The 13,029-nt window shown below is 44.2% G+C and overlaps 1 protein-coding gene across 1 annotated transcript in view; it reads left to right on the top strand.

The window, feature by feature from the left end:
- Window positions 1-10,895, top strand: part of LOC144108627 (uncharacterized) — an 86,335-nt gene extending 75,440 nt beyond the window's left edge. The window contains exons 25-30 of the mRNA XM_077641816.1: window positions 1,025-1,042; window positions 1,232-1,249; window positions 4,918-4,961; window positions 6,092-6,205; window positions 9,634-9,692; window positions 10,778-10,895. Of these exons, the coding sequence (XP_077497942.1) occupies window positions 1,025-1,042; window positions 1,232-1,249; window positions 4,918-4,961; window positions 6,092-6,205; window positions 9,634-9,692; window positions 10,778-10,895 (371 nt within the window). The remainder of the gene's footprint in view (window positions 1-1,024; window positions 1,043-1,231; window positions 1,250-4,917; window positions 4,962-6,091; window positions 6,206-9,633; window positions 9,693-10,777) is intronic.
- Window positions 10,896-13,029: the final 2,134 nt, after the last annotated feature.

Genomic DNA, 13,029 nt, shown 5'->3' with positions numbered 1-13,029 from the left:
CTCTAGCCAACAGCGTCTCTTCACTTTATCTCCTTCTTGTCTTCTTTATCCCTGGGTCACCCTTCTTGTTTTCTTGATTTTCTCCTCTTTCTCCTGGCTGACATTTTTTTTTTACAACATCTTACAGTATCTCCGACGGCAACAGCGCATCTCCGTTTTCTGCCCTACTTCTTCCCTCTTTGCTCCCATCGCCGCCACTCACCTTTCTTTCCTGGCCGCTTCGATCGGTGACTTTGGACGGGCTTCATCCACGCGATGGCTGGGGGTGTTCTCTGTATAACTGCGGACGCTTGCAGCTTCTAAGCCCGGATGGTACCCTCACTGGTGCATACTCTGATGGGTGCACATGCGGGTACCTACCGCTAGATCTGCATCTCCGACCAAAATCCTCCACACACCTCTCATTCTCACCCTCTATCGCGATGCTCCACCTAACTACAATGTCCAGGAGCCTCCATCCATCAGGAACGAAAAATGAACTTGAAGTCGTTCACTGTACCAGTGAAATGTTGAAGCAATACATCTAATGAAGATTTTTCTTATGATCACGTGTGAATTTTCTCAGCAATGTATTCTCGAGCAGTTTGCTACTTCATCTGCCACTGATATTTCCACGTAACCTATTTTACGAGAACCCTTGGGCCTCACCGTTACTGCTCATGAAGACTTCGATATCTCAATGAATATGTTTACATGCTCACCGTACGTTTATTGCAATTCTTTACTTCAAACACACAGCCCATACTGCAATTCCTAAGCGTATTTTTTGTTTAATATTCTGCACTCTAGTATAACCTGTATTTCCATTAAGCTATAGGGCACAGCTTCTTGAATATCGCCAAAAGAACTATTGATTCAATTTTCTTACAATATCATAAGACACCAGATGCCTTTCCTTTAATTTTTTTCTCCCATTGTGACTTTATACACAAGCTTACGCGGCCGTGTAGGTCCGCAACAAAACGATTCTGTGGGTTATTGTTATTTTGTATGACTCATGGATACCATCTTACTTCCATTTCAGCAACAACTACAACAAAAAGTAAGAACCGTTGTGAACTAACAGCTACTGTGAGTTTGCCAATTCTAAATGTGACTTGCCCTAGCTATCCGCACCAAAGCCTTACCTTCAGTTGTGGGCTCTATCGGAAATTCATGAAAAGCTTGAGCTTCTGTTTTCTGTTCGCTGACACTCGATTAGTGATTTATGGCGCCCTAATATTCGTTTCAGCTATTACGACCACAAAACGTAAGAACTGCTAGGCATTTACCGTCACTATTGTTTCCCTTATTTATGAAAGTGATGTCGAGTTCAGCTTAGAGAACACACAAAAGTAACGTCCTACTCTCGCCTGTAAAAATATCTTTAATAGAAATGAGAATGGACCCTCGTTCTTTACTAGTTTACTACGGAGTATTAATTAATATTACCGTGATTCTTGTTGCAGCGACTACAGCAACGAAATGTAAGTACCGCTTTGCACTAAAGAGGGCAAGTACATCGCTATTTCATGAAAGCAGCCTCGACTGTCGTGGTGAAGGCAGCTGTAACGAACAACTAGTTTGTCTGGCTTAAAATCGTTTTGCAGAAATGAAAAGAAAATTCAATCTTCCGCCTTTTGTGAAGAAACTTTGGGTACACTGACGAATGTTACCCACATTTCGTTTTCAGCAACTACAACAATAAGTAAGAACTTGTGGGCAGTAACCTAGACATTTTTCGCAATAAATGAGCATGGATGTGGGCTGGGCTACGGAGAACCGAAGAGGGGGTTGAGCAACGCAGTTGTCCGTCTTAAAATTGGCCGAAAAATAAAATGCAGCATCATGAGTCATTATTGAATATGCAGCTCTGATCTTCTTACCTGTGCAAATTTATTCCATTTTCAGAAACTACGACAACAACACGTAAGGATGGCTCAGCACTTACCACGAAAAATATTTCGCTATTTATGGATATCATCTAGGTGGCAAGGGCAACAGCACGAAAGCTCATTTTATGTGTTCAAAACTCTGAAGGATCATTTATGTATAGAATGGTATGAAAACCGTACCAAAATTCTGATATTTTTTTATTTCCAGAGATTCTACTGTTTTATCTAAAGCATAAAAGACCGTATTTTTTCATACAGTAATTTTTATTTGGCCAACAAAACTAAAATCTGCCGGATACACTAAGAAATGGCGGAGCACTAGCTTTAGTTGCGTTGAACCGGATACAGAGTGCCATAAAAGGCACGACGACCAGGGCGTGTCATAAGCGGAAAATCACCTTAGGCTTACGACGAGCGTGGCTCATCAATGTCCGGTACGGGATACGAATTTTTTCGTCAGTAAGACAGCCATGCCATCATGTTCTAGGTTAAATAAAACAGGTTAGTTATTTACGTTAGCGTGCTTTGAATTTCACGAACTATGAAACGTCAGACCGCATTTTGTGCTGTAGGTAATCACAAGGAAAATAATGGCTGAGCTGACAAACAGCCAGTTTAACAATTGCCGTGAGCCGGTGAATGTTTTGCGCTGCCGCTTTCTACGCTCCCTTTCCAGCGTGGTCCTCCTAGCAAGAACCTCGTCCGAGATAGCATTTCCGTATGTTGAAAGTTCGCCCTGCACGCGTAGTCGCCGGAGCCGCTTTCGCTGCAGGGATGTCTTCGTCCCCAGCCGTTTCTCGGTCTGGCTGCGTCGCAGATCGGCTTCCCACTCGACGGCGAGCTCAACGGCATCCCGTCGACGGCGAGCCTCGCGAAGTCGAGAGCGACAAGCGTCCTTTTTATTTATTTTCCATTGACTCGAAGATTGGAAAAGCTCTGCTGGTACGGCCTCCCTTTCTTTGTCATTTGTTTATCTTTCTCTTGAGAAGTGTAATAAAATCGTGAGGAAAAGGCGAAGGCTGCTGCGACATCCGCGCGCGTTGGTTTTTCGGTTTGTTGTTTTGTAAAGAGAGAGAGGATAAGGTTTACATTAATATAAAGTAATTACGTCGGTCGTTGATCCAGGTCGGGGAAACCATTGGCAAATGGGGCCCTCCAGGCATGAACGATCAGCTGGCGCTGAAGGGGGAGCTCTGTGTGAGCTAGCTTCACCTCCAACTGCTCATGGATTAGTTCCTGTAAACTGTACACTTTACGTTGCTGGTGGAGTTTGAAACGATGCAAAGCACATCTGAAATCTCTCCGTAGGCCGGGCATTCCTTTGTTGGGTACAGCGTGCGGTGCCAAATCTTACTGTGTCGAGCTGGGTTTGGTAGCTTGCGGGCTAGCGTGTTTCGCCATTGAGTGGCTTTCTGACGAGTGAGGTCTTTGTGGGGGGCTGCGTATTTCCTGCAAATAAGTCGGTGGTAGTTTGTGATTTTGTAGAAGCAGAGCCAATAAGATCGGCTCTCGTGACCCATGGCCTTCGCGGCTCCAATGTCGAGACACGTGCGTCTTCGCTGTGCGCGCTCAATTGACCTCCGAATCTTTGTTTCTCTCTGGCGAACAGCGTCTCTTCACTTTATCTCCTTCTTGTCTTCTTTATCCCTGGGTCACCCTTCTTGTTTTCTTGATTTTCTCCTCTTTCTCCTGGCTGACATTTTTTTTTACAACATCTTACAATATCTCCGACGGCAATAGCGCATCTCCATTTTCTGCCCTACTTCTTCCTTCTTTGCTCCCATCGCCGCCACTCACCTTTCTTTCCTGGCCGCTTCGATCGGTGACTTTGGACGGGCTTCATCCACGCGATGGCTGGGGGTGTTCTCTGTATAACTGTGGACGCTTGCAGCTTCTTAGCCCGGATGGTACCTTCACTGGTGCATACTCTGATGGGTGCACATGCGGGTACCTACCGCTAGATCTGCATCTCCGACCAACATCCTCCACCCACCTCTCACTCTCACCCTCTATCAAGATGCTCCACCTAACTACAATGTCCAGGAGCCTCCATTCATCAGGAAGGAAAAAGGAACTTGAATTCGTTCACTGTACCAGTGAAATGTTGAAGCAATACATCTAATGAAGATTTTTCTTATGATCACGTGTGAATTTTCTCAGCAATGTATTCTCGAGCAGTTTGCTACTTCATCTGCCACTGATATTTCCACGTAACCTATTTTACGAGAACCCTTGGGCCTCACCGTTACTGCTCATGAAGACTTCGATATCTCAATGAATATTTTTACATGCTCACCGTACGCTTATTGCAATTCTTCGCTTCAAACACACAGCGCGTAGTGCAATTCCTAAGCGTATTTTTTTGTTTAATATTGTGCACTCTAAGATAACCTGTATTTCCTTTAACCTATCGGCCACTGCTTCTTGAAAATCGCAAAAAGAACCACTGACTCTATTTCCTCACAATTTCATAAGGCACAAGATGCCTTTGCCTTAACTTTTTCTCCCATTGTGATTTTATACACAAGCTTACGTGGCCGTGTAGGTTCGCAACAAAACCTTTTTGTGTGTTATTGTTCTTTTGGATGACTCATGGATACCGTCTTACTTCCATTTCAGCAACAACTACAACAAAAAGTAAGAACCGTTGTGAACTAACTGCTGCTATGAGTTTGCCAATTCTAAATGTGACTTGCCCTAACTATCCGCGCCAAAGCCTTTCCTTAAGTTGTGGGCTCTGTCGGAAATTCATGAAAAGCTTGAGCTTCTGTTTTCTGTTCGCTGACACTCGATTAGTGATTTATGTCACCCTAATATTCATTTCAGCTATTACGACCACAAAACGTAAGAACTGCTAGGCATTTACCTTCACTATTGTTTCCCTTATTTATGAAAGTGATGTCGAGTTCAGCTTAGAGAACACACAAAAGTAACGTCCTACTCTCGCCTGTAAAATTATCTTTAATAGAAATGAGAATGGACCCTCGTTCTTTACTAGTTTACTACGGAGTAATAATTAATATTACCGTGATTCTTGTTGCAGCGACTACAACAACGAAAAGTAAGTACCGCTTTGCACTAAAGAGGGCAAGTACATCGCTATTTCATGAAAGCAGCCTCGACTGTCGTGGTGAAGGCAGCTGTAACGAACAACTAGTTTGTCTGGCTTAAAATCGTTTTGCAGAAAAGAAAAGAAAATTCAATCTTCCGCCTTTTGTGAAGAAACTTTGGGTACACTGACGAATGCTACCCACATTTCGTTTTCAGCAACAACAACAAAAAGTAAGAACTGCTGGGCAGGAACCTAGAAATGTTTCGCTATTAATGAGCATGGATGTGGGCTGGGCTACGGAGAACCGAAGAGGGGGTTGAGCAACGCAGTTGTCCGTCTTAAAATTGGCCGAAAAATAAAATGCAGAATCATGAGTCATTATTGAATATGCAGCTCTGACCTTCTTACCTGTGCAAATTTATTCCATTTTCAGAAACTACGACAACAACACGTAAGGATGGCTCAGCACTTACCACGAAAAATATTTCGCTATTTATGGATATCATCTAGGTGGCAAGGGCAACAGCACGAAAGCTCATTTTATGTGTTCAAAACTCTGAAGGATCATTTATGTATAGAATGGTATGAAAACCGTACCAAAATTCTGATATTTTTTTATTTCCAGAGATTCTACTGATTTATCTAAAGCATAAAAGACCGTATTTTTTCATACAGTCATTTTTATTTGGCCAACAAAACTAAAATCTGCCGGATACACTAAGAAATGGCGGAGCACTAGCTTTAGTTGCGTTGAACCGGATACAGAGTGCCATAAAAGGCACGACGACCAGGGCGTGTCATAAGCGGAAAATCACCTTAGGCTTACGACGAGCGTGCCTCATCAATGTCCGGTACGGGATACGAATTTTTTCGTCAGTAAGACAGCCATGCCACCATGTTCTAGGTTAAATAAAACAGGTTAGTTATCTACGTTAGCGTGCTTTGAATTTCACGAACTATGAAACGTCAGCCCGCATTTTGTGCTGTAGGTAATCACAAGGAAAATAATGGCTGAGCTGACAAACAGCCAGTTTAACAATTGCCGTGAGGCGGTGAATGTTTTGCGCTGACGCTTCCTACGCGCCCTTTCCAGCGTGGTCCTCCTAGCAAGAACCTCGTCCGAGATAGCATTTCCGTATGTTGAAAGTTCGCCCTGCACGCGTAGTCGCCGGAGCCGCTTTCGCTGCAGGGAAGTCTTCGTCCCCAGCCGTTTCTCGGTCTGGCTGCGTCGCAGATCGGCTTCCCACTCGACGGCGAGCTCAACGGCATCCCGTCGACGGCGAGCCTCGCGAAGTCGAGAGCGACAAGCGTCCTTTTTATTTATTTTCCATTGACTCGAAGATTGGAAAAGCTCTGCTGGTACGGCCTCCCTTTCTTTGTCATTTGTTTATCTTTCTCTTGAGAAGTGTAATAAAATCGTGAGGAAAAGGCGAAGGCTGCTGCGACATCCGCGCGCGTTGGTTTTTCGGTTTGTTGTTTTGTAAAGAGAGAGAGGATAAGGTTTACATTAATATAAAGTAATTACGTCGGTCGTTGATCCAGGTCGGGGAAACCATTGGCAAATGCGGCCCTCCAGGCATGAACGATCAGCTGGCGCTGAAGGGGGAGCTCTGTGTGAGCTAGCTTCACCTCCAACTGCTCATGGATGAGTTCCTGTAAACTGTACACTTTACGTTGCTGGTGGACTTTGAAACGATGCAAAGCACATCTGAAATCTCTCCGTAGGCCGGGCATTCCTTTGTTGGGTACTGCGTGCGGTGCCAAATCTTACTGTGTCGAGCTGGGTTTGGTAGCTTGCGGGCTAGCGTGTTTCGCCATTGAGTGGCTTTCTGACGAGTGAGGTCTATGTGGGGGGCTGCGTATTTCCTGCAAATAAGTCGGCTGTAGTTTGTGATTTTGTTGAAGCAGAGCCAATAAGATCGGCTCTCGTGACCCATGGCCTTCCCGGCTCCAATGTCGAGACACGTGCGTCTTCGCTGTGCGCGCTCAATTGACCTCCGAATCTTTGTTTCTCTCTAGCGAACAGCGTCTCTTCACTTTATCTCCTTCTTGTCTTCTTTATCCCTGGGTCACCCTTCTTGTTTTCTTGATTTTCTCCTCTTTCTCCTGGCTGACATTTTTTTTTTTTGCAACATCTTACAGTATCTCCGACGGCAACAGCGCATCTCCATTTTCTGCCCTACTTCTTCCCTCTTTGCTCCCATCGCCGCCACTCACCTTTCTTTCCTGGCCGCTTCGATCGGTGACTTTGGACGGGCTTCATCCACGCGATGGCTGGGGGTGTTCTCTGTATAACTGCGGACGCTTGCAGCTTCTTAGCCCGGATGGTACCTTCACTGGTGCATACTCTGATGGGTGCACATGCGGGTACCTACCGCTTGATCTGCATCTCCGACCAACATCCTCCACCCACCTCTCACTCTCACCCTCTATCGGGATGCTCCACCTAACTACAATGTCCAGGAGCCTCCATTCATCAGGAAGGAAAAAGGAACTTGAAGTCGTTCACTGTACCAGTGAAATGTTGAAGCAATACATCTAATGAAGATTTTTCTTATGATCTCGTGTGCTTGTTCTCAGCAATGTATTCTCTAGCAGTTTGCTACTTCATCTGCCCCTGATATTTCCACGTAACCTATTTTACGAGAACCCTTGGGCCTCACCGTTACTGCTCATGAAGACTTCGATATCTCAATGAATATTTTTACATGCTCACCGTACGCTTATTGCAATTCTTCGCTTCAAACACACAGCGCGTAGTGCAATTCCTAAGCGTATTTTTTTGTTTAATATTGTGCACTCTAGGATAACCTGTATTTCCTTTAACCTATCGGCCACTGCTTCTTGAAAATCGCAAAAAGAACCACTGATTCTATTTCCTCACAATTTCATAAGGCACAAGATGCCTTTGCCTTAACTTTTTCTCCCATTGTGATTTTATACACAAGCTTACGTGGCCGTGTAGGTTCGCAACAAAACCTTTTTGTGTGTTATTGTTCTTTTGGATGACTCATGGATACCGTCTTACTTCCATTTCAGCAACAACTACAACAAAAAGTAAGAACCGTTGTGAACTAACTGCTGCTATGAGTTTGCCAATTCTAAATGTGACTTGCCCTAACTATCCGCGCCAAAGCCTTTCCTTAAGATGTGGGCTCTGTCGGAAATTCATGAAAAGCTTGAGCTTCTGTTTTCTGTTCGCTGACACTCGATTAGTGATTTATGTCGCCCTAATATTCGTTTCAGCTATTACGACCACAAAACGTAAGAACTGCTAGGCATTTACCGTCACTATTGTTTCCCTTATTTATGAAAGTGATGTCGAGTTCAGCTTAGAGAACACACAAAAGTAACGTCCTACTCTCGCCTGTAAAAATATCTTTAATAGAAATGAGAATGGACCCTCGTTCTTTACTAGTTTACTACGGAGTATTAATTAATATTACCGTGATTCTTGTTGCAGCGACTACAACAACGAAAAGTAAGTACCGCTTTGCACTAAAGAGGGCAAGTACATCGCTATTTCATGAAAGCAGCCTCGACTGTCGTGGTGAAGGCAGCTGTAACGAACAACTAGTTTGTCTGGCTTAAAATCGTTTTGCAGAAAAGAAAAGAAAATTCAATCTTCCGCCTTTTGTGAAGAAACTTTGGGTACACTGACGAATGCTACCCACATTTCGTTTTCAGCAACAACAACAAAAAGTAAGAACTGCTGGGCAGGAACCTAGAAATGTTTCGCTATTAATGAGCATGGATGTGGGCTGGGCTACGGAGAACCGAAGAGGGGGTTGAGCAACGCAGTTGTCCGTCGTAAAATTGGCCGAAAAATAAAATGCAGCATCATGAGTCATTATTGAATATGCAGCTCTGATCTTCTTACCTGTGCAAATTTATTCCATTTTCAGAAACTACGACAACAACACGTAAGGATGGCTCAGCACTTACCACGAAAAATATTTCGCTATTTATGGATATCATCTAGGTGGCAAGGGCAACAGCACGAAAGCTCATTTTATGTGTTCAAAACTCTGAAGGATCATTTATGTATAGAATGGTATGAAAACCGTACCAAAATTCTGATATTTTTTTATTTCCAGAGATTCTACTGATTTATCTAAAGCATAAAAGACCGTATTTTTTTCATACAGTCATTTTTATTTGGCCAACAAAACTAAAATCTGCCGGATACACTAAGAAATGGCGGAGCACTAGCTTTAGTTGCGTTGAACCGGATACAGAGTGCCATAAAAGGCACGACGACCAGGGCGTGTCATAAGCGGAAAATCACCTTAGGCTTACGACGAGCGTTGCTCATCAATGTCCGGTACGGGATACGAATTTTTTCGTCAGTAAGACAGCCATGCCACCATGTTCTAGGTTAAATAAAACAGGTTAGTTATCTACGTTAGCGTGCTTTGAATTTCACGAACTATGAAACGTCAGCCCGCATTTTGTGCTGTAGGTAATCACAAGGAAAATAATGGCTGAACTGACAAACAGCCAGTTTAACAATTGCCGTGAGCCGGTGAATGCTTTGCGCTGACGCTTCCTACGCTCCCTTTCCAGCGTGGTCCTCCTAGCAAGAACCTCGTCCGAGATAGCATTTCCGTATGTTGAAAGTTCGCCCTGCACGCGTAGTCGCCGGAGCCGCTTTCGCTGCAGGGAAGTCTTCGTCCCCAGCCGTTTCTCGGTCTGGCTGCGTCGCAGATCGGCTTCCCACTCGACGGCGAGCTCAACGGCATCCCGTCGACGGCGAGCCTCGCCAAGTCGAGAGCGACAAGCGTCCTTTTTATTTATTTTCCATTGACTCGAAGATTGGAAAAGCTCTGCTGGTACGGCCTCCCTTTCTTTGTCATTTGTTTATCTTTCTCTTGAGAAGTGTAATAAAATCGTGAGGAAAAGGCGAAGGCTGCTGCGACATCCGCGCGGGTTGGTTTTTCGGTTTGTTGTTTTGTAAAGAGAGAGAGGATAAGGTTTACATTAATATAAAGTAATTACGTCGGTCGTTGATCCAGGTCGGGGAAACCATTGGCAAATGCGGCCCTCCAGGCATGAACGATCAGCTGGCGCTGAAGGGGGAGCTCTGTGTGAGCTAGCTTCGCCTCCTACTGCTCATGGATGAGTTCCTGTAAACTGTACACTTTACGTTGCTGGGGGACTTTGAAACGATGCAAAGCACATCTGAAATCTCTCCGTAGGCCGGGCATTCCTTTGTTGGGTACTGCGTGTGGTGCCAAATCTTACTGTGTCGAGCTGGGTTTGGTAGCTTGCGGGCTAGCGTGTTTCGCCATTGAGTGGCTTTCTTTCGAGTGAGGTCTTTGTGGGGGGCTGCGTATTTCCTGCAAATAAGTCGGTGGTAGTTTGTGATTTTGTAGAAGCAGAGCCAATAAGATCGGCTCTCGTGACCCATGGCCTTCGCGGCTCCAATGTCGAGACACGTGCGTCTTCGCTGTGCGCGCTCAATTGACCTCCGAATCTTTGTTTCTCTCTGGCGAACAGCGTCTCTTCACTTTATCTCCTTCTTGTCTTCTTTATCCCTGGGTCACCCTTCTTGTTTTCTTGATTTTCTCCTCTTTCTCCTGGCTGACATTTTTTTTTACAACATCTTACAATATCTCCGACGGCAATAGCGCATCTGCATTTTCTGCCCTACTTCTTCCCTCTTTGCTCCCATCGCCGCCACTCACCTTTCTTTCCTGGCCGCTTCGATCGGTGACTTTGGACGGGCTTCATCCACGCGATGGCTGGGGGTGTTCTCTGTATAACTGTGGACGCTTGCAGCTTCTTAGCCCGGATGGTACCTTCACTGGTGCATACTCTGATGGGTGCACATGCGGGTACCTACCGCTAGATGTGCATCTCCGACCAACATCCTCCACCCACCTCTCACTCTCACCCTCTATCAAGATGCTCCACCTAACTACAATGTCCAGGAGCCTCCATTCATCAGGAAGGAAAAAGGAACTTGAAGTCGTTCACTGTACCAGTGAAATGTTGAAGCAATACATCTAATGAAGATTTTTCTTATGATCACGTGTGCTTGTTCTCAGCAATGTATTCTCTAGCAGTTTGCTACTTCATCGGCCACTGATATTTCCACGTAACCTATTTTACGAGAACCCTTGGGCCTCACCGTTACTGCTCATGAAGACTTCGATATCTCAATGAATATTTTTACATGCTCACCGTACGTTTATTGCAATTCTTTACTTCAAACACACAGCGCATACTGCAATTCCTAAGCGTATTTTTTGTTTAATATTGTGCACTCTAGTATAACCTGTGTTTCCATTAAGCTATAGGGCACAGCTTCTTGAATACCGCCAAAAGAACTATTGATTCAATTTTCTTACAATATCATAAGACACCAGATGCCTTTCCTTTAATTTTTTGCTCCCATTGTGACTTTATACACAAGCTTACGCGGCCGTGTAGGTCCGCAACAAAACCATTTTGTGGGTTATTGTTCTTTTGGATGACTCATGGATACCATCTTACTTCCATTTCAGCAACAACTACAACAAAAAGTAAGAACCGTAGTGAACTAACAGCTAATGTAAGTTTGCCAATTCTAAACGTGACTTGCCCTAGCTATCCGCGCCAAAGCCTTTCCTTAAGTTGTGGGCTCTGTCGGAAATTCATGAAAAGCTTGAGCTTCTGTTTTCTGTTCGCTGACACTCGATTAGTGATTTATGTCGCCCTAATATTCGTTTCAGCTATTACGACCACAAAACGTAAGAACTGCTAGGCATTTACCGTCACTATTGTTTCCCTTATTTATGAAAGTGATGTCGAGTTCAGCTTAGAGAACACACAAAAGTAACGTCCTACTCTCGCCTGTAAAAATATCTTTAATAGAAATGAGAATGGACCCTTGTTCTTTACTAGTTTACTACGGAGTATTAATTAATATTACCGTGATTCTTGTTGCAGCGACTACAACAACGAAAAGTAAGTACCGCTTTGCACTAAAGAGGGCAAGTACATCACTATTTCATGAATGCAGCCTCGACTGTCGTGGTGAAGGCAGCTGTAACAAACAACTAGTTTGTCTGGCTTAAAATCGTTTTGCAGAAAAGAAAAGAAAATTCAATCTTCCGCCTTTTGTGAAGAAACTTTGGGTACACTGACGAATGTTACCCACATTTCGTTTTCAGCAACTACAACAATAAGTAAGAACTGCTGGGCAGTAACCTAGACATTTTTCGCAATAAATGAGCATGGATGTGGGCTGGGCTACGGAGAACCGAAGAGGGGGTTGAGCAACGCAGTTCTCTGTCGTAAAATTGGCCGCAAAATAAAATTCAGCATCATGAGTCATTATTGAATATGCAGCTCTGATCTTCTTACCTGTGCAAATTTATTCCATTTTCAGAAACTACGACAACAACACGTAAGGATGGCTCAGCACTTACCACGAAAAATATTTCGCTATTTATGAATATCATCTAAGTGGCAAGGGCAACAGCACGAAAACTCATTTTATGTGTTCAAAACTCTGAAGGATCATTTATGTATAGAATGGTATGAAAGCCGTACGAAAATTCAGATATTTTTTTATTTCCAGAGATGCTAATGATTTATCTAAAGCATAAAAGACCGTATTTTTTCCTACAGTAATTTTTATTTGGCCAACAATACTAAAATCTGCCGGATACACTAAGAAATGGCGGAGCACTAGATTTAGTTGCGTTGAACCGGATACAGAGTGCCATAAAAGGCACGACGACCAGGGCGTGTCATAAGCGGAAAATCACCTTAGGCTTACGGCGAGCGTTGCTCATCAATGTCCGGTACGGGATACGAATTTTTTCGTCAGTAAGACAGCCGTGCCACCATGTTCTAGGTTAAATAAAACAGGTTAGTTATCTACGTTAGCGTGCTTTGAATTTCACGAACTATGAAACGTCAGCCCGCATTTTGTGCTGTAGGTAATCACAAGGAAAATAATGGCTGAGCTGACAAACAGCCAGTTTAACAATTGCCGTGAGCCGGTGAATGCTTTGCGCTGACGCTTCCTACGCTCCCTTTCCAGCGTGGTCCTCCTAGCAAAAACCTCGACCGAGATAGCATTTCCGTATGTTGAAAGTTCGCCCTGCACGC

The sequence above is a fragment of the Amblyomma americanum genome, chromosome 10 (assembly GCF_052857255.1).
Source record: "Amblyomma americanum isolate KBUSLIRL-KWMA chromosome 10, ASM5285725v1, whole genome shotgun sequence".
NCBI lineage: Eukaryota > Metazoa > Arthropoda > Arachnida > Ixodida > Ixodidae > Amblyomma > Amblyomma americanum.
The sequence above is the reverse complement of the archived record's forward strand: the minus strand, read 5'-3'. Positions and strand labels throughout refer to the sequence as shown.